The sequence below is a fragment of the Scyliorhinus canicula genome, chromosome 10, assembly GCF_902713615.1.
Source record: "Scyliorhinus canicula chromosome 10, sScyCan1.1, whole genome shotgun sequence".
NCBI lineage: Eukaryota > Metazoa > Chordata > Chondrichthyes > Carcharhiniformes > Scyliorhinidae > Scyliorhinus > Scyliorhinus canicula.
In genome coordinates, this window is record NC_052155.1 from 87,844,558 (window position 1) to 87,864,996 (window position 20,439).

Sequence of the window (20,439 nt, forward strand, 5' to 3'; positions counted from 1 at the left end):
TAGCATGCTGGGGCAGCGGGGTTCGCCACCATCCCCCGGAAGCCCCGGGTCCAGGGGGCGATAGATGGGATGTATGTTGCCCTATGGGTACCTACTGCAGATACCAGCATGCTGTACAATAACCGAAAGGGGTACCACTAATGAACGTTCAGCTGGTCTGTGACCATCAGCTGCGCATCGTACACCTCTGTGCCCGATACCTGGGCAGTGTGCACAATTCCTTCATCCTGGCACACTCGGCAACCCCCCCCCCCAAGGCTGAGGGGTTAATTCCTGGGTGCGGCCGTTGCTGATGGTACCTATCCGGAGGCCACAAACCGACGAGGACGATCGCTACAATGATGCCATGCAGCCACCAGGAGTGTGGCTGAGTGGAGCATCGGCCTCCTGAAGATGCGGTTCTGGTGCCTGGACCGCTCTGGAGGAAGCCTCCAGTATGATGGTGTGCGAGTCGCCCGCATCGTAGCGGACTGCTGCATTCTCCACAACATCGCGCAGCAGATGGGCGATGTGCTGGAGGATGAGGAAGAGGAGGAAGGGCAGGCCTCGTCCGACGAATAGGATACGGGTGAGGGGGAGGACATGGGCCCAGGCAGCAGTGGAGAACACATATGTGGATTTCTCACCGTTGAGGGAAAGGAACATGTTTGGCCGCTCCATCCCACAAATGAATTTGAACATAGATGCAACATATTAAGGTGTGTAAGGAAATCCTTACATGTGGCTGCAGATTCAAACATATCAGCCAGAATTCTCCATTTGGAAGATGAAGGCCTGGATTCTACACTGCCCACCGCTGGTAGCTGGTCCCAAATGCAGTGGAGAATCAAATAAAACAGGATTGACGGGGGCGTCAGCGGGTGCAAATCTGAACGCGATGCACGATCCACCCGCTGGCAGCGGGATTGGGGTGCGGGACCTATTCTCCAGCCCTCCATGATTCTCTGGTCCCCTGGGCTGCAAGTCACGTAGACAGTGATTACTGCAGGTCTCACCAAATGTGAGAAAAGATACCCCTGTCTGGAAGCTAAAGAGCAGCTTAGACAGGGACAGTGAAAAAAATTACACCTATAACGCTCACTTGTCCATTCCCAGAAAGAGAACAGCTGCGGCACGTGTTTATCCCCTTAGATCCACTAGCTGCAAGCCATTCGTTCACTTCCAATAGTGGGCTGCGATTGGCAGCATCCACAAAACAGCTGCAGCCTTGATTCATTAATCTCTCTTCTTGGATGAGTGACTAAGCGCTGAAACCCCAATGTTTACAAACATCAACCACATCAAAAAGATATAAGTGCATTCCAACCACTAAGTGCATTCTAATCACTCAGGTAGGTCATTGCAATGCACTTAGTGCTCTTTGGTGTGGTTGATGTTTGTAAACAATGGGTTTTCAGCACTTAAGAGTCCTGGTTGCTGCATGGGTGCCTTGTAACAGGTCTCCACATCGGTCTGGGTCCTCCGCACAGGTATCATCAACCATGATCTCAGTGGGTAACCTTTGTCACCCAAGAACCAACCATTCACCTGAGGGAGAGCCTCAAAGGTGCCAGGAACCTCAGAGTGTTGCAGGAAGTAAGCATCCTGCATGCTGATTGGGTATTGGGTGCAGGTGTGCATGATGTGCAGCTGGTGGTCACACACCAACTACACATTCAGGGAATGGAACCCCTTCCTATTGATGACGGTCATCCCCTGATGAACTGGTGTTTGGAAAGGAACATGCATTCAATCAGTCAGCACCTGGACCTGGGGTATGCCAGAAATGGCGGGCATCCTGGTCAGTCTGGTCCAGATTGAAGGTGATATTGTCCAATGCCTGGGCACATAGGGCATCCATCACACGCACGTCTGTGAGGACATCTGTGAAATCCCACACAGGTTCCCGCTCGAGCCCTGGAATGATCCAAAGGCAAAAAATATCAGGATGACCATCACGTTAGAATCATAGAATCATAGAATTTACAGTGCAGAAGGAGGCATTCAGCCCATCGAATCTGCACCGGCTCTTGGAAACAGCACCCCACCCAAGCCCATACCTCTATCCTATCCCGGAACCCAGTAACCCCATCCAATCTTTTTGGACACGAAGGGCAATTTATCATGACCAATCCACCTAACCGGCCCATCTTAGGACTGTGGGAGGAAACTGGAGCACCCGGAGGAAACACACGCAAGCACGGGGGGAATGTGCAGACTCCGCAGACAGTGACCCAAGCTGGGAATTGAACCTGGGACCCTGGTGCTGTGGAGCTACTGTGCTAACCACTATGCGACCATGCTGCCCTTAACAACCACTGGGAGTAGGTGTCCTTCTCCAAACCCTCACTGTGACAGGTGGCTCATGGGCTCACTGGTAAGCTAAAGCTTTTCGTGACACAGGCGGTCTGGCAGTTCCTCGAAGGGCAGGCACCGACGATATAAATGCGGGTGATGTGGTGCCTCCTTCGCACCTCCTCCTCGGCATGTTGAGCCTCACCAGCTGGTCCCTGCTCTTCTGGGCAGGATCCTCACTGAGCTGGCCCTGCTCCTCCAGCCTCAATGCATCCGCAGTAGTCGCTGCAACCAGGTAAATAGCAAGAATAGCTGGCTGGACTCTGAAATTCATCCTCTGCAGGGGGGAATAAGAGACGGAAGCTTTCGCAAGATGGGTATTCCTTTGCCCATCCAAAGCCATCAGGTTACATGGTCACCCTATGTTGTACTGCTGCGCCATCATCACCATGGCCCCTCCACCCCACCCCCATCCAGCCCCTTCGATGTGTTGCACCCCTGTCACCATGTCAGTGGCCTGGACCTTCAATATATGGAGCCTCAAACCTTGCCACCCGTCCCTGTCAACAGGGGTACCGATGGCTGCAGCAACCCATGTCACTGAAAGGCTGTATGGCCCCTGTCCTGTTTCCCCCAGTGGGGTCTACTGTGGGTTTCATCATTGGGTGGGCCACGTGTTACCCTGCCAGCAGGATGGCAACTGGTTGTGCGATGGAGAAGGTCACCGTGTGCCACCAATCAGATCCATACAGAGGCTTGTGTGCAGGCTGGTCCTACAGATGGGGGCGAGTGAGGGAATTGTGCATCGGCAGGGAGCTTAGCTGCAGTGTGATGTGGGCCCTGGGTGTGACACACAAGTTGTGACAACCTGTCCAGGAGCAAGATTGGTGGGAGCAGGCGAGCGGTGGACAGACACCCCTCCTGAGGGGTGGGCTAGCTGGTGGTGTCACTAGTGAGGCCTCTGCCCTGTTGGGGCAGTGTGACAGGGAGGATGCCAAAGGCCATGGTGCATGTATCCTTTGGGGTGTGCTCTGCTGTCCCCCTGTTTTCCCTGCATTGGGGCTGTGCTTCTGATGGGTTCACTGAGGTTTGGCAGCACCTGGTGGGCCACTGATTGAGCTTGGCCACACCCATCCCATTGATGAGCTAACTAGGGTCTGAGTGGTTCCAGTGGGGCAGTCTGGGTGGAATCCCAGATGACCAGAGGCTCTCTGAAAATTTACAGTCAGCTGTGAGAACAGCCAGGGGCCTGTAAGTAGCACCTTAGGGGTGAGTTTAAAACACATACTGCAGCAATGACAATCTAAGTCAGACCACCCCGATTCTGGGTGGGGCTGGATTCTCCGCCGGCAGGGTGCTCCATTTTGCCTGCAGCCCGGGGGTTTCCCGACGACGTGGGGCTGCCCCACAATGGGAAACCCCATTGACCAGCCGGTGAAATGGAGCATCCCACAGGCGTGCTGAACCAGAAATCTGGCACGGCGGGATGGAGAATCCAGCCCACTTAGTGCACGGACTTGGCACTGAATTGTTTCCCGCTACTCCTCCAGTGCAATCAGCCACCCCACAGCAAACCCGACAATTTCGGAGAGTTTTTGAGGGTTCCTTGTCTTCATGCTCCCCTTAACAGCCATGATGCCTGTGGTGATATGCATCACTGTAGATACACAAGGGGTTAATGTAAGTACATGTAGACTGGCTAGACACTAGAGGGAGCACCAGAGATATGACACACAGACACTCAACCAATAGGTCAGTAAGATAGGACACGACCAATGGGCATTCATGATACACACAGAGGTGACACTACCACAGGGGGGCATTACACCAACCCATATATAAAAGACACAGCACACATGATCTTTCTCTTTCCAGTGGAGACACTCAGTGAGTACAGACACAGGGTTGATTCAACATCACACCCACCAGCTGGATTGTAGCAGACTGGTTCGTCAGTCTGAGTAGCTATAGAAGGATTAACTGTAGTGGCGAATCCAAGTAGGAGAATTGTAAATAGTTTAATAAACGTGTTGAAGTTATCTCTACGTCTGAACCTTCCTTTGTTAGAGTGAACATCAAGGAAGCAGCTTATGCTACGCCAAGAGCATAACAAGACAATGCCCAGTCCCCTCTTGTAAATACTTGCACCAATTCAGGCCCATTGGCGGGATTCTCTGTTCCCCGATGCCGAAATCGTAATCGGCGATCGGACAGAGAATCCCTTTTTAGGACGGAATTGGAGGCGCGTCTGTTTTCGGATGCTCCGCCCCCTCCAAAGCGGCTTCATCGAGGAGCGTGCCACCTGAGGCCCTCCCCAGATTTAAAAAAAATTAATTTTGAGTACCCCATTCATTTTTTTCAATTAAGGGGCAATTTAGCACCTACCCTGCAGATATTTTGGGTTGTGGGGGCGAAACCAACGCAAACACGGGGAGAATGTGCAAACTCTTATTTCTTCACTGTCCTGAGAGAATTGAAGAATAGCATTTTAAGATTCTATACAAATTATTTGAATATATTCGGCTTTTGAACTTACCTTTCTGCTTGGCCTATTTAATTTAATACCATAATGGATTGCATTATACTTATAATGTTCAACCAGTTCAGCAATAGTGTCGAAATCCGGATGTTCCGTTATGTGAAATCGACCATTTTCTTTTTCTAAAATCCTGATATGAATGATCAAATCTCCATCTTTAGCTGAAACAAAAATCCTATCAATAATCAATCACCACATTTCATATTTATATTGATTACTGTGAGTTTTACAATTCTTATTATGAAGAATATTAGTGCTGGAGAAACACTGCAAATTTTCACTTTTATTGCCTGACAATAATGACACTGTAATAGCATTAAACAAGCAGGCTTACCATTCGCCAAGAAAGGAGCCTGCACTATTTTGAAAATGTGTTGTTGAACATTCAAAAGTCAAAAATCACCCCTGGTTTTACATAATTTCCACTTCATGCTGTCATAAATTTTTCCAGTGGGTTAAATGCAAAGTAAAGCTCCCTTTTCAATATTGACCAAGAATTTTCTTGAAGCTGCTTCTTTCAAATCATTGTAACGCTATTGGAAATGGGGTGGAAATCCCAACCAGCCATTGATTTAGTAATTGGATTACACTTTGCCTATGGTACTGGCATAAAATTGGGCACCTAAAAGTCCATAAAGAAGCCAATGTGTTTGTCATCTGTCATTTTGATAGATATTCCTCTGTAAGCGTCCAGACCACACACTAAACTCACTGATTGTGTTACTGTCTTTTAAGTTGCAGGGAGAAGTCCAGTGTCTGTCTGGTGGATCCTGTTTTAATGATACATCGCTCATTTTTACTCCATTTTATACTTTGTTGTAGATTTCTTACCTGATAATACATACGTATCCTGTACCGTTTCACTTTTGCGGACAAGAAACAAACCAACATCCTGACTTGAAGAAAGGAGATGGTTTTCTGTCTCAAATCGGGTCATTTTTCCACAATACCACCTGTAATTGAAATGAGTATGATATTGGATAAGCCATACGAGAGATGACTTACTACTTTGCAATGCAATGGTTTCCTATGTACATAATAATAATAATCTTTATTAGTGTCACAAGTAGGCTGACATTAACACTGCAATGAAGTTACTGTGAGAATCCCCTAGTCACCACACTATGGCACCTGTTCGGGTACTGAGGGAGAATTCAGAATGTCCAATTCACCTAATAAGCACGTCTTTCAGGACTTGTGGGAGGAAACTTACGCAGACATGGGGAAAACGTGCAGACTCCGTACAAACAGTGACCCAAGCCGGGAATCGAAACAGGTCCCTGGTGCTGTGAAGCAACAGTTCTAACCACTGTCCCACAGTACAAATGGATTATTCATTGATATTTTGGCCCTGTGCATAATTTGCTAATTTTCAATACACTAATGAAATCTACAACAAATTACATCTTGTAAAGTAAAATGAGAGGTGTCCAGAAAATGTGATGCTTTTGCAATTTTATTAATATAGATATTTCAGTTCATTTACACAACATAAGAACGTAAGAACTAGAACCAGGAATAGGCAGTTTAGACCCTCGAGCCCACTCCGCCATTCAGTACGATCATGGCTGATCTCAAATTGGCCTCAGCTCCACTTTCCTGTCCATATTCCATAACCCTTCAACACATAACTAATTAAAAATTTGTCTATCTCCTTAAATTTACTCAATTTCCCTGCATGCACTGCACTCTGGGGTGGTGAATTCCACAGATTCATGACTTTTTGAGAGAAGGAATTTCTCCTCATATCTGTTTTAAATCTGCTACCCCTCATCCTGAAACTATGGTGTCCCGTTCTAGATTGCCCTACTAGAGGAAGCATTGGCGCTGCGTCTACTTTGTCAATACCTTTTATCATCTTATATACCTCATGTAAACCTCCTCTTGTTCTTCTAAACCCGAGAGAGTATCGGCCTAAACTGCTCAATCTCTCTTCACAAAACGAACCCCCTCGGGCGGGATTCTCTGTTGGCTGACGGCGAAATCACGAAACGCGATTTGGTGGAGAATAGTTACTGACGCCAAAATCACAGCGGACGCCGATTTGACAGCGCGTCAATGTGTACCAGAACACACGCACAGTGGACACCGTTTGCATACCACTAGCGGGCCTGACCCAGTATTCTCCGGGGCCTCCGCCTCCGATGGGCCGAGTTTCTGATGGTGCGGTTCACTTGTGCTTTTACAAATCGCTAAACCAGCGTGGTGGCTGTTAAGGGTGAGAGAAGGGGTATGGAAAGTGTCCAACATCGCCATACTTTGCTGACAGTTGTGCCGCTGGCTGGCGGGCTTCTGCCAGAGCTGGGGGGGAGGGGGCGTAGCAAGAGGTGGCCAGGAGGTGGGCTGTGGAGTCGGGGTGGACGGGCATGGAACACCATTGCAGCAGCCGGCAAGGCGGCCATGCAGCTGTGCACATTACTGACAACCCCCTGTGAGCCTCGGGCCACAGGTCTTATAGATGTGCCCTCAGGCCACCCCCCCCTGGGTGCCCTCTGGCCTCAGCCGACCATCAGCTATGGTCAGGTATTTATTTTCAAAACAGTTGCCCCCTCTCGAACAAGTATACCCCTTTGGATACTGTCAGGGGGAATGGCCTATCAGGGAAAACAGCAGCAGCCAGAGCAGTGGCACCACGGCTGGCTCTGATGTTCAGCAGGGAGGGTCAAAGCGCAGAAAATCAATAGTCATAGGGGACTCGATAGTTAGGCCACAGATAGGTGCCTCTGTGGATGGGAAAGAGACTCCCTGGTGCCAGGGTCCAGGATGTCTCAGAACAAGTAGCGGGCATCCTGAAGGGGGAGGGCAAGCAGGCAGAGGTTGTGGTAGATATTGGGACTAACGAGATAGGCAGGAAGGTGGATGAGGTCCTGCAGCAGGGGTTCAGGGAGCTGGGCAGTAAGTTAAAAGACAGGACCTCAAGGGTTGTAATCTCGGGATTACTCCCTGTGCCACGTACCAGTGAGGCTAAACATGTGGCTATACAGCTGGTGTAGGAGGGAGGGTTTCAGTTATCTGGACCACTAAGAATTCTTCTGGGCAGATGTGACCTGTATAAGAAGGCTAGAGATGCATAAATATCCTGGCCGCGAGGTTTGCTAGTGTCACACGGGAGAGTTTAAACTAGTATGGCAGGGGGGTGGGTACCGGAGCAATAGGTCAGAAGGTGAAAAAATTGAGGGAGAACTAGGAAATAGGGCCAGTATGGCTCTGAGGAAGAGCAGACAGGGAGATGTTGCTGAAAACAGCAGGACTGGTGGCCTGAAGTGCATATATGTTTTAATGCAAGAAGTATAACAGGTAAGACAGATAAACTTAGAGCTTGAATTAGTACTTGGAACTATGATGTTGTTGCCATTACAGAGACCTGGTTGAGGGAAGGACAGGATTGGCAGCTAAACGTTCCAGTATTTAGATGTTTCAGGCGGGATAGAGGGGCATGTATAAGGGGTAGAGGAGTTGCGCTACTGGTTAGGGAGAATATCATAGCTGTACTGCGGGAGGACACCTCAGAGGGCCGCGAGGCTCTCTGGGCAGAGATCAGGAATAAGAAGGGTGCAGTCACAATGTTGCGGGTTTACTACAGGCCTCCCAACAGCCAGCGGGAGATAGAGGAACTATCCCTGCACCATCAATCCCCCCCTCCCCCCTCATCCGCAGCAAGCCCAGCCCAGCCCATCCCTCACACACTTCTGAAAGAGCACAGAGGCAGTTTGGAACTTTTGTGCACAGGCGTTTGTGCTGAACAAAACAGCTGAACATCTGTATAACGGTTTGTGCCCTAGCCCCTAACGCTATCCTGTGTCCTGCACCATGTCAAATTAACTGGTGTCGACCGGCAGTTGCTCGGGTGTCTCAGATGACGTGGTGCATCCTGTTGTGCCCACTGCCTATTAGATGCACCAGCGCCAGGGTGGGTGGGATGGAGTCTGGGAGGCTGCGGTGTTCCAGCACCTCCCCTGTTGGAGTCACCGGCAGGGGCCCCACCATCAGGGGCTGTTTTAACACAGGGCTAAATCGCTGGCTGTGAAAGCAGACCAAGGCAGGCCAGCAGCACGGTTCAATTCCCGTACCAGCCTCCCCGAACAGGCGCCGGAATGTGGCAACTAGGGGCTTTGCACAGTAACTTCATTTGAAGCCTACTTGTGACAATAAGCAATTTTCATTCATTTTAATTTCATTTCATCTCCTCCTCCCTCAGGGTGCCGCTGGCCCGAGGGCGACTCTTTGGGATGGGGGTGCGACCGGAGCAAATTCCTGGCGCTCCCCCATCACCTGACGCAGCCAGTCCTGGAGGCCCATTCTCTGCTCGACCAGGGTCTCGTGCCCTTGGCCATGGAGCACAGGAACTGGGCCACCTCCTTCTGGGATTGTGGAACATCACTCAGTGACTATGCCAGCTCCTTCTGGGATTGTCTCTGGTCAGACGGCATCCTGGCAATGCCCTCAATGTCCTCAGCTATAACCCGTTGTGACTGGGCCAAGCTCGGTAGTGCTGCTGCAATGTCAAGGTGGCCCTATGGCTGTGCCTGTGGCAGGGCAACCCTGTCCTGTGCCTTGGCCACGGTCCGCACAGAGTACTCCAGGCCTTGGAAATCCTGATCCATGGCTATTACCTTCTGCCTCAAGGCCTGTGGCACAGACCCCCATTGTGTGGTGTTGGCCTAGGTGGCATGCATGGTCGGCACCGCCTCCTGCCTACCAGGCAATTGGACTCCTCCAAGTGCACCTGCAGATAGTGGTTGGTTGCTGATAGCCCCTCATGTAGTCCACGGTTCTGTGTATGTACCACCTTTTCCAGAAGACCAAGATCCGTCTGGACATCAGCTAGTTCCGGGAGTCGGGCTGTCTTCCGGCTGTTCCCCCCACCTCCACCCACAGGAGTTTATACCTTCACCGGTGCACTTCTGTAACAACTAAATTGACACCGTTCCCAGAGCAAATCACAATCCGTTAATGGGCTAGCACTGGTGATGGATTTCCATCGCTTCCAATGAAAAACGGTGTCTGATTTGCCAGGGTCAGGATTGCCACTCAAGAGACTGACAAGCTACAGCCGCATATTGGCACTCCACTCCCCGCACACTCATCCCAGACAGCAAGATGGCAGGGGGTACCTGAAAACGGATGCGAAGGGCAGAGAATCCCACCTCCTGTTTCTGAAACGGAGAATCCTGCCCCTGGCTGCGGTGTTCTTGTGTTGCTTATTTCAGGATGGTTGGCATAGAGTTCACAAAGACCACAAAATAGCTTTAACTTAAACAAAGCTCTAATTTATTAACACTACCAACTTGGATTCGACACATATGCCTTAAGAATTCACAGTTGATTAATAATACATACACTACACTCATCTATAGTTCATCTCACTGTTGGTTTAAACTATGATCTGTACTCACACTATCTTCTCTTCTGACCTTCACTAGCTAACTCCGACATACACTCCTCCCCTAATGTCTAGCATCACTGCCTTATATAGTTGTAACTGTAGCTCCCTCTAGTGGCTACTCTCAACACTACATCAACCCTTGCAATGCTGATAGTTGTGACAGTACTAAACTGACCTATTAAACACTTCCCAATTCTAGTCCATGATTCATGTCTCCATGTGGCTAGGGTAAAGCTCGCCAATTACAGAAGCCTCCGCGAAAATTTAAAAACACTTATGTAAGATGGACTGTCACTGAGACTACAGAAAAGTGAGTTTCATCAGTCATAGGAACAGGCCGGTTCAGGGGTCTGATGTGTTGGGTACTCTGGATCTGTGGAGACTGCGTTTACCTTAGCAGTAACATAGACAGGCTACCAACACTTGTAGAAGTACAACTCTATTTTATTTAACTATGAGCTGTTAAACATACTTGCACTGTGGATCGACACTATGTTAGATTGACTGAAGACCTATGCCTAACCTGAGCAGCCTATACTGCTAGCACATGGTAGATGTTTGTGCTACTGACTGCGGGCTCTGTCTGTCTCAGAGGCTGCATCCCGAATGAGCGGGAAAACTAGTGCCCTCTGGCTTTATAGTGACCGTGCCCTAACTGGTGATTGGCTGCTGTGTTGTGTGTGTTGATTGGTCTTACAGTGTGTCAGTCAGTGTGTGTCTATGCACCATCATATACTGATGTGTATATTATGACAGGGTCTTCTCCTGCTGCCCTTCTGAACATGGCCAAAGTCAGCCACAAAATGGAACTTTGGCCATTCTGCTCATCAGCTTTTTTTTTCAGGTCTCACCTCCACTTGGTCCCAATGGGGCTTTGAAAATCTAGCCTAATATAATAATTGAACTTGACACCTAACTCCACAATTCACCCTTAATGCTAACTCATGAGGTCAAATGATGAATACAAATCAGAAAGACCGTTCAATTGATATCTAACTCATTCATTCGGAAAGAATTACAGTTTCCCCTGTAATTGTATATGTGACTTAAAATACTGCAGGATTTTAAATTCCACTATCTACTCAGAAGAACAAGCCATGTTGGAGGTATATTGTAACTTTATGTGACAGTGGGAATGGCTGATAGCAAGTTGGCAGTTCATTTTATATAGTCCTTGATTTTTACTTCCATTGACACAATGACTGCCTCAATTCATCTGCTGCTGAAACTTTAATTCTGCCTTGTCATGCCTCATGCCTTTGTCACCTCAAGATGTGACTATTCTAATGCCCTCCTGGCCAGCCTCACAAGTTCTTCCCCTTGAAACTCTGAAGTCTTTCAAAACCCTACCTGTTGTGACATAGTGCTTTCACAGTCCGATCACCCGTGTCTGCACTGATCTACATTGTCTCCCTGTGAAGAAATGCCTTTCAAATCCCTCAGTGAGCTCTCTCTTCACCCTACCTGTTAATCTCCTCCTTCCCTGCACCTTGTGAGACATCAACTCCTCTAATTCCGGCCTCTTACAGCATCACCAATTTTAATTGCACTATCTCAAGTAGCCATGAATTAATCTGCCAAAGCTCTAGAACTCCCTCCCGAAATCACTCTGTGTCTATATCACTCTTTCCTCCTTTAAGACATGCCTTAATAGTTAATGGTAAGACGTCTTACAGCACCAGGTTAAAGTCCAACAGGTTTGTTTCAAACACGAGCTTTCGGAGCGCAGCTCCTTCCTCAGGTGAACCTGTTGGACTTTAACCTGGTGTTGTAAGACTTCTTACTGTGCTCACCCCAGTCCAACGCCGGCATCTCCACATCATTAATAGTTAATGGACAAGCTTTGGACCATCTGTTCTGTTATTAATTTATCTGTCTTCGAGTTGAATTCTATGGCCTCCTGGCTGCAATCACAGGTGGTGAGGAGTAAAAATGGGTGCCATGTCATTGGCGTCATCCAACCACCTACCCGTCTGTCCCCACAGCAATATTCCCAGCTGCAGTGGAGGCATTGAGCACTGTTATGAACTAGAGGGAGAATCTCCAAAAAAACCCTTACTATGAATGGCAGGTCTGGGGTTAAAAGCAAGCAGAGTGAGAAAGGGCAATCATTGAAGTAAACCTTTAGGAACTAAGAATAACTTTGGACTGGTTCCAGAAGAATTGAATGCTTACTTAAGGGACTGAGTAAAGTATAACCATGGAACAGGCGAGTTTTAGTCATTTGAAACATTAAAAGAGGAACATTTTATTCTGAAGTTTAAAGCATAAGTTGCTTAATAAGTTGCATAAATGAAAATTATGTCGCCTTTAGTTTATGTATTTCAGTAAAAGTTTCAAAACATGAAGTCTTGTCATGTGATCCTTTAAGTTGATCACTGGGAATTCAAATTTATTTTGAAAAATTATTGGTCCCTATGGAGCTTGTAACAAATTGGGGGCTGTTGCGGGATTTCAGATCCATAGACTGTGATGTGTATATTGGAATTTGCGATAGTTTAAATGGAGACGAATGAACAAAATACCTTTGCTGCATTCATTGAAATGTTAAAATGGCTGTCTACTGCTGAAACATTTCATGAAAGAGAGGAAAAAGAAAAAGAAAGGGACATGCAACATCTTGACTTAGAATTTTAAAGAGAGAGGAAAGCCAGAAATTTTGAATTAGATAGAGAAAAGTTTTGATTATGTGAACAGGGAGTAGCAGGCAATGGGACAGATTTAACTACAGGTTTTGATTTGGCAAGGAATATTTGCCTTGTGACTATATGCAGTCAGGAAGGAGTTGAAACATACTTTGTATCATTTGAGAAAATTGCTACAAAGTTAGAATGGTAAGCAAAAAGAATTGACAATTTTATTATAAAGGCCGATATGCTCCATGTTGGAATCTAAGTGCTCCCGCCAGCGGATTATCAGGACTAGTCGCCTCTGGTGGTCGGAGCGCCCCCGTTGTGCCATTCCATGGCACTTGGAAAACAATTTTTTGCATATCGAGTTTTCCGTGCCATTCCATGGCATACCCGGATTTGCACTGCAACTGAAAATGGTGAGACAGGTCTCTCAGACAGCTGTTACAAGTGTCAAAAGCATCCTAGAAATCCCACAACACACTTGAATGCATCTGAAGTACCATGCTTTGATACTAACCACAATGTTTATAAACACTCATGCTATGATTGACAGCTCTCACGACATCACAGGGGTTAGGTGGTTTAACTTCCTTTGTGATGGATATCACACTGTCCGCAACATTAGGTTTAGAATAAGGACATTTATAAGCAGTAGAAATCAATACACAAAGTGTTTTGATTCAAAGTGGAATAAAACCACTTTGGAAGAAAGGTCTTTCAAAAGTTAGTACCAACTGCAAAAACTTCAGCTGACCCCTAGGATCATCAAATCGCTTCAGATAAGAGCAGGGTTTAAGGAAGATCCTTGAGATTGGCAGCCCATAAATTCTTCAAATTACCTCCCTGCAATTATAACCACAAGCCAGAGCACGGGGAGGAATATAGAGATAGCAAGTAGAATAAATTTAGCAAACTTCCTTCTCAGCTGTATAACTTTTGACACTTGAGATAATGGCATTCGTAATAGTGGCTATCTGAACATCTATGTATTTAAGAAAGTTGACACATTAGAAATAGACAAAACTAGAGATGTGTCTCAAACAACTCCCTGTCCAATCATATATCTTAAACACCTGACATTCAAGCTAACACTAAGAAATTAAATCACATATTGTTGATAAACCACAAACCTGGCCATTTTGCTTTAGGAAATTGCCCATCTAGGGAGATAAGACACAGGAAAGGACATACACTAAATAGGAAGAAATGTATAAAAAAACAGGCAAGGTTCACAGAATCAGTGCTCACTCTTTCTCCTGCTCAGAGTACAGCCAAAGTTCCGTTCCTCAACCTGCTTTGTCAACAAAAGACCATGGTGGTTTATGTAAGCATGTCTTTATTAAACTTCTCAGAAATGTATTAGAAATTGAAATGAAGTACTTTAGGATTTTCCATGTTTAGATGTATCCTTCTCTTACAGACGTTAGTTTGGTAGCAGATAACAAAGGACTGTGTACTGATTTATATTTTTAACAGAAATCAAACACTGTTAATCAATTCATATTTTTAACTCTGCAATTCTGTATGTATAAATTGAGAGTATTTCATAGTAAAATACGACTAGAAATGAACTGTGCTGTCGTATTCTCAATACGTTTTAGATCCTAGACACTCATTTAGGAAGTCTTAAATGACATGGATTCACAGAGTTAGGAGGTTTAGTCATGAGTGATGTATCCAAATATCACTCATTAGGACATAACTGAAATCCTGTTTAACTGTTTAAGACACAGAAAAGTAACCTCCTCTCGTGAGAGCTATTCGGCGTCTTCACAGAGAAACAGATTTCCCTCTTCCGGTGGCTGAGCCTGATATACTCTTGAAAGATACTCACTTCAGGTCCGGAATACCTGAACCGCTAACACCTCTTTTCTCATAGCAGAAAGCATTTAGCTGCTTTTGATGTGGAAAGTTGCTGTCAATCGTAGCAATTGTGGTTATAAATAATAATAGTAATAATATTGTGGTAGGCATCAAAGCAGGTACTTAAGATGTATTCAAGTGTGTTGTGCGCTTTCTAGGAAGCCTTTGACACTTGTAACAGCTGTCTGAGAGATTAGGGACGCGATTTGCTGGCCTCTTTACGCTCCTGCACAAGTGAAATGAGGCTGGTGAATAGTGGGAGAATTGCGCCAGGCGGCAAACAGTTTGTGATACAACCGGCCCGCTCCCGTGGTGAAATTGGGATCTCGCCGTAGCGGGCGAGAAACCAATTATCACCAGTTAAGCCCAATTTCTATACAATTAACGGGAGCCACCCCTTATCCAATGGCCTCCTGTCATTCAGTAGCCTCCCTAGCAACTGGTCACGCTGGCGCTGATTAGTACTCCTTTTGAAAAATGTGAGCCTGGCAGTAGGGTTACTGTGGGAAATTGAGGAGATGAGTAGTCATCTTTATTTACAGGCAAGGAACCTGCGGATGCTGAGATTGCCACCCCTGTGCTCTGTGGGAGGTGGGGGCTCTCAGCTGGGGGTGGGGGACGCTCCGCAGGGGTTGGCCGCCATGGAAGGGGGGAGGGGAAGTGCTGGGGGGAGGCAACCGGCGGGGCCTGCGCGGCACCACAATTCCAACCCCTTGGATCATTTACCCATTCCAGGGCCAACAATTGTCCCTGCCCATCTGCCCCACTGACCACCCATAACCCACGCCGACTGCTGAAGTCTCTGGCAGTGCAGCTGAAGGCTATCGCTAATGGGGAATTGGCAATTGTGGTTAAGTGAGCACTTCACACATCCCAAGTGGTTTCCATGGCTGGGCGGGCCATGTCGCATGTGGAAGCCATTGCCTAGCGTCTCAATCACACCTTGATTCCTGGACACTGTGCTTGAACACTGCGGAACGAAACACCACACAAGCAGCAGCCAAAGTCCAAACACCCATTCTCCCGATGGTGCTGCCCCCATTCCCTAACCCTCACTACCCTCCCCACGTCCCTACATAACCCCCCACTCCCCTGGTGGCTTATACGTCCTGGGTGTTGGTCAGGTCAGTAGAAGAGGGTATTCGGAGTGTGGGGGGTTTCCCTTTGGCGGTTACTAACGGCTGGGGGAGGTCGACAAAAGTCAGTATAATAACCACCTGGAATCTAGATGTGGTTTTAATTCTTCTCCGTTTTTCTGCAAGACAGTTGAAATCATCTAAAGATTGCGACTTAAACTGCATTTTTGGATGGTCCTCAGAGCCGAGCAATTGCCCAAAGGAAGTCTGATGTTCCCGGGAAATTGCCATGCAATCCTTGCCTGGTAATTACCTGGGGGTTCCCCAGCACCAGTCTTTGGGGTACCCCCTCAGATACACTGCCCCGGAGCTCAGAAGCTACAGCACATTGAAGTTGTCCGCTTAAGTTAAGGGCAAAATTTCCCATACTTTTTTTCAGCATCAGACTCTGAATGAAACCCAGTGTGTAGCTCTCCAACTGCATAGCTGAGATTTTAGTCCAGATTTTGAGTCACTTTGAAAAACAAAATTCAGGGGTCTTGGTTTACACCGCCATTGTGATGGAGCGGGGCCTGACAGACCCGGCAAGGCCGGCTCCACAGAGATCAGCCACCCTTTAAAAAAGCCATCCCAACAGAACAGAAAATAATCCTCCCCCCTCCCCCAGGCACAATCCCAATATCATGTCCGGAGGGTTGCAATATTGAGTGAGGAGAGGATCATGTGGTGGAAGGGCTTGGTAATGAGATTAAAATGTATGTAAATCTATAAAAATGTGGTTCTATTAAATCTATTAAAATATTAAAATCAGGAATTGAGAACTCGCCGGCGAGAATCTTGCTCCCTGAATCTCGCAAGAATTTGTGTCCGTGTTACTGATTGCGTTGACGGCAGTGGCGGGCGCAAAGTTGACCGTAAGAGTTTGGAAGAACTAAACCATTGTTCTTGTGAGAGAACAGTTGAGCAAAACTGGTGCTAACTGGGGGAATGAATTTAAAGATATCCAAGAATTACCGACACAAAGAATCAGGATTTTTGTAACTGATCATTGACATGAAAGCAGAAAAAGAAAGCTATATTCTAGCATTTAAACAGGAGAAGGTTAATTCTATTGTGTGACTAGCTGTGATCATTTTTGACCTGGACAATAAAACCGATAAGAATGGATATCCGGAATTAAAACTTGGACCATGTGAACCACAGTCTTCTAAAGAAAGACAAAAGGACATATTAAAGTCACATGAAACAAAGAGTTCTGACAGAGTATTCCATCTCAATTTACAGCTTACACCTAATGGAAATCGAAGGTCACAGGGATTGGCTGCAAGTAACAATCTTGAATCAGACTGAATCGGTTCTGCCATCGTTTTACCAGGGACATGAAAATGCTGTGAAATTTACGCCTAATGGAGAGTGCAGCTACGAGCAGCAAAACGAACCCTCCTTCGTATGAGAGAAAAAACTTTAAGAAAATCTATGTGAAGTGGACTTGAACTCTGAACTGTTACATACATTTCGTTGATACACGTTAAACAGTGTGATGCTGTCAATGTGGACTGTTTTATGGCAAAATGTAACAGCACGGGAGTGAGGGGAAGAATATTGCATGTATTGTGTGTCAGAAATTAGTTGTTGGAAGTGTAGAATTTTATAGTTGTTATATTTTGGATAGTGGTTTTGAAAACTTCCCACTACCATGATGACTTTTCTCTTTCAGGGGGAAGTGTTATAAATATGGGGTTTTATAAAGGATGTGATTCAGTAACCACGTCACATAATCAAAGACCCCTCCCACCCGGCTTCCTCACTCTTCCAACTTCTTCCATCGGACAGGAGATACAAAAGTCTGAGAACAGGCACAAACAGATTCAAACACAGCTTCTTCCCCACTGTTACCAGACTCCTAAATTACCTGATTAATACTACATTCCTGTATGCTCCACCCGATGCCAGTGTCTATGTATTTACATTGCGCACCTTGTGTTGCCCGATTACGTATTTTCTTTTCTTTCCATGTACGAAATGATCTGTTTGAGCTGCACGCAGAAAAATACTTTTCACTGTACCTCGGTACATGTGACAATAAACCATTCCAATTCCAATTGCACCCAGCATGGATCCGGGTGCAACGGGTGAATTGTGCAAGGGTGCCAAATTGGGCTCCACTCCAGGTGTGACCCCTCGCATGATTCACCTGACTGGTTCTGTACGGTATGATCTGGATCACGCCTTTGCTGGGCGTGATCCAGCTCACCATATTTAAATGAGCCATTAGTTCATATCCATGTATCTAAGGAAGGATGTGCTGGCCTTGGAAATGGTCCAGAAAAGGTTCACAAGAATGATCCCTGGAATGAAGAGCTTGTTGTATGAGGAACGGTTGAGGACTCTGGGTCTGTACTCGTTGGATTTAGAAGGATGAGGGGGGAATCTTATTGAAACTTACAGGATACTGTGAGGCCTGGATAGAGTAGATGTGGAGAGGATGTTTCCACTTGTAGCAAAAACCAGAAGCAGAGGACACAACCTCAGACTAATGGGACGATCCTTTAAAACAGAGATGAGGAGGAATTTCTTCAGCCAGAGGTGGTGAATCTGTGGAACTCTTTGCCGCAGAAGGCTGTGGGTTGGCCTACTCAAGGACAGGGGAGGGAATCTATGTGTGGAGCCAGAGGAAATGGGCGAGGTATTGAATGATTACTTGGCATCAGTATTCACCAAAGTGAAGGACTTGATGGATGGTGATTCTGGGCAAGGATGTGTAGATAGTCTGAGTCACATTGAGCTCAAAAAGGAGGAGGGGTTGGGAATCTTGAAAAACATTAAGGTAGATAAGTCCCCAGGGCCTGATGAGATCTACCCCAGAATACTGAGGGAGGCAAGGGAGGAAATTTCTGGGATCTTGAGAGAAATTTTTGTATCCTCACTGGCTACAGGTGAGGTCCCAGAGGACTTGAGAATTGCTAATGTTGTTTCTTTCTTTAAAAAGGGTAGCAAGGATAATCCAATAAATTACATGCCGGTGACCCTAACATCAGTGGTAGGGAAATTATTAGAGAGAATTCTTCAAGAAGCAAATGGATGTATTAGCGAGAGGCAGCATGGTTTTGTGAAAGCGAGATCGTGTCTCACTAACTTGATCAAGTTTTCCGAGGAAGTGACGAAGATGATTGATGAAGGTAAGACAGTGGAGATTTTCTACATGGACATTAGTAAGGCTTTTGACAAGGTCCCCCATGGCAGACTGGTACAGAAGGTGAAGTCACACGGAATCAGAGGTGAGCTGGCAAGATGTATACAGAACTGACTCAGTCATAGAAGACAGAGTGTAGCAGTGGAAGGGTGTTTTTTCTTAATGGAGAGCTGTGACTAGTAGTGTTCCTCAGGGATCAGTGCTGGAACCTTTGCTGTTTGCAGTATGAATGATTTGGAGGAAAATGTAACTGGTCTGATTAGTAACTGTGTGGATGACACAAAGGTTGGTGGAATTGCGGATAGTGATGAGGACTGTCAGAGGGTACAACAGGATATAGATCGGTTGGAGACTTGGGCAGAGAGATGGTAGATGGAGTGTAATCAGACAAATGTGAGGTAATGCAATTTGGAAGGTCTAATACAAATGGGAAATATACAGTGAATGGCATAACCCTTAAGAGTATTGATAGGCGGAGGGATCTGGGTGTACAGATCCACAGGTCACTGAAAGTGGCAAGGCAGGTGGAGAAGGTAGTCAAGAAGGCATACGGCATGCTTGCCTTCATTGGCTGGGGCGTTGAATATAAAAATTGTCAAGTCATGCTGCAGCTGTATAGAGTTAGGCTGTTAGTGTTGATTAGCTATTCTTTAGTTGGGCCACTCTTGGAATATAGGGCGAAATTCTCCGACCCCCAGCAGGGTCGGAGAATCGCCTGGGGCCGCCGAAAATCCGGCCCCCGCGGAGGCAGAGATTCTCCGCCACCCGGGAGGTAGCGGCGGCTGAATCTCGCCACTCCGATCGGCGAGGCCCCTGCGGTGATTCTCCGGCCCGAATGGGCCGAAGTCCCGACGCTGGGAGGCCTCTCCCACCACCGAGGTTTGAACCACCTCTGTAACGGCGGGATCAGCGGCGCAAGCGGACCCCCCGAGGTCCTGGGGGGGGGGGGGCGGGGGGCGATCGGACCCCGGGGGGGTGCCCCCACGGTGGCCAGGCCCGCAATCGGAGCCCCCCGCTCAGACTCCGGGCCAGTGCCCTGGGTGCACTATTTCTATTCCGCGGCCGCCACGGCCTCTGCCATGGCGGAAGCGGAAGAGAAACCCACATTGCGCATGCGCCGGTGGTGACGTCAGCGGCAGCTGGCCGCTGACGTCACCGCGGGCGCATGCGCCGACCGGCGAAAGCCTTTCGGCCAGCCCCGCTGCCGGGGGCGCCGGTTTTTTGCGCCAGTCTTCTGGTGCCAACCGCTCCGGCGCGGGGGTGTGCCCCAAAGGTGGGGAGAATTCCCCACCTTTGGGGAGGCCCGACCCCTGAGTGGTTGGCGCCACTCCCCTACACCGGGACCCTCCGTCATGCCGGGTAGGGGAGAATCCCGCCCATAGTGTTCAATTCTGGTTGCCACACTACCAGCAGGATGTGGAGGCTTTGGAGAGGGTACAGAAGAGGTTTACCAGGATGTTTCCTGGTATGGGGGG

At 47.5% G+C, this 20,439-nt stretch overlaps 1 protein-coding gene across 2 annotated transcripts in view; it reads right to left on the reverse strand.

Moving 5' to 3' along the window:
* Positions 1-20,439, reverse strand: part of LOC119972505 (tyrosine-protein kinase SRK2-like) — a 66,553-nt gene that overhangs the window by 37,724 nt on the left and 8,390 nt on the right. For both annotated transcript variants that reach the window (XM_038809319.1, XM_038809318.1), the window contains exons 2-3: positions 5,645-5,766; positions 4,811-4,974 (exon numbers count right to left, since the gene is read on the reverse strand). In XM_038809319.1, the coding sequence (XP_038665247.1) occupies positions 4,811-4,974; positions 5,645-5,766 (286 nt within the window). The remainder of the gene's footprint in view (positions 1-4,810; positions 4,975-5,644; positions 5,767-20,439) is intronic.